Source organism: Arachis ipaensis, chromosome B06 (assembly GCF_000816755.2).
Source record: "Arachis ipaensis cultivar K30076 chromosome B06, Araip1.1, whole genome shotgun sequence".
Classification (NCBI taxonomy): domain Eukaryota; kingdom Viridiplantae; phylum Streptophyta; class Magnoliopsida; order Fabales; family Fabaceae; genus Arachis; species Arachis ipaensis.
This window is the reverse complement of record NC_029790.2, coordinates 134,044,741-134,046,299: the sequence shown is the minus strand read 5'-3', so window position 1 is coordinate 134,046,299 and position 1,559 is coordinate 134,044,741. Positions and strand designations below refer to the sequence as shown.

General features: G+C 31.0%; 1 protein-coding gene across 1 annotated transcript in view; it reads left to right on the top strand.

Annotated features, from left to right (window-relative positions):
• The window catches only part of LOC107648563 (homeobox-leucine zipper protein HAT9), a gene marked incomplete in the record, with an annotated part of 2,519 nt that continues 1,203 nt past the window's right edge, over positions 244-1,559 (top strand). Inside the window, 1 exon segment of the mRNA XM_016352379.2 lies at positions 244-881. Coding sequence (XP_016207865.1) covers positions 438-881 — 444 coding nt within the window.

Sequence of the window (1,559 nt, the reverse complement as noted above, 5' to 3'; positions counted from 1 at the left end):
ATACCAATATTTTTTTCATATAAAAAAAATCAGCCTTATTATTTACTACACTTTAATTTAATTTAATTTTTTACCCCATCTTGAAAAGGGAGCTAGGGTGACTCATGAACTTTCTCTTGGTCAACGCATGAGCCAAAATTTGAGATGCAAAATTAAATTTAACTTTGATTATTATTATATTCATATAATTATTGCCTCAAAGTCTTTCATCTCTTGCCTAATAAATAAATGAATTAGTCCCCACAAAGCACCCCCTATCACCTATATTCAATCATAAACCCTCTTATTCCTTCACACCCTCCTACAAGTAATTAATTCAATTCCTATCATCATCATTTCCTACACTTACTTTTGTTGTTATATATATTATTATATCAAATAGCATTTTTTTCACCCATCAAATTAATTAAAGTATATGCCCCATAATTTATGTGATCATGAACTTTGATCATGGTGTCTCCAACACAAGCCTTCAACTTGGTCTTGCTCTTGGAATTGGCTTCCATCATCAAGAGAAGAATTGCATGAAGAAAAAGGAGGATGATCCATCAAGAAAATGCAATAATAAGGCATACCCATCTCTTACATTAGGACCAGCAATAATTGATGATGATAATCATAATAATCAAGCTTCAAAGATTATTGAAGACTCTAATTCTTCTCCAAGTGCAGTGTCATCGTTTTCCAACTCTTCTATCATAATCAAGAAGGAGAAAGATCAATTCTTGGTTGAAGAATTTGAGGTTGAGATTGATGAGAAGGCTCCATCATCATCAAGGGATGAAGATGGTAACAACACAAAAAGGAAGAAACTTAGGCTCTCAAAAGAACAATCTATAATCTTGGAGGAAAGCTTCAAGAACTATTCTAATCCCAATCCGGTAATTAATTAAATGCCTTATAACATTACTCCATTTATCTATTTTTCTTTTATGTACCATATTATTCTTTACTTATTTATTTATTTATTAGAGAAAATGACAAATAGGTCCCTGACCTTTTGTCCCGCGGACATTTTTGTTTTTGACCATTGAAAAATACTTTTAAGTTCCTGACCTTCACAAAACTTGGACAGATCAGTTCCTAACGGAGACATTTAGACGGATTAGTCCCTGACGGAGGCATTTGGACGAAGGGACTAATCCGTCCAAGTTTGTGAAGGTCAGGGACTTAAAAGTATTTTTCAATGGTCAGAGACAAAAATATTCGCGGGACAAAAAGTCATAGACCTATTTGTCCTTTTCTCTATATTATGTATATGTTAGCATTTTATTATTATTACAGAAAAAATAAAGACTATTATCCTCCTCATCAATCTAATCTTTCAATTAGTTATTAAAACCTAATCTTCTCTAACTAATATTTTCTCTAAAAGTAAAACTCAGTTTATTAATTATCAGAAGATAGAAACTTAGTTGCAGTTAATTTTACAGAAAGTTTATTGCTGAAAATTATTAAATAATTTGATAAATTTGACTAAATTATTATGTAAAGTCTCTCAACTATCAACTTTACATGAAGTTAATTACACTCGAATTTTCACCTGATAAGAATCATAT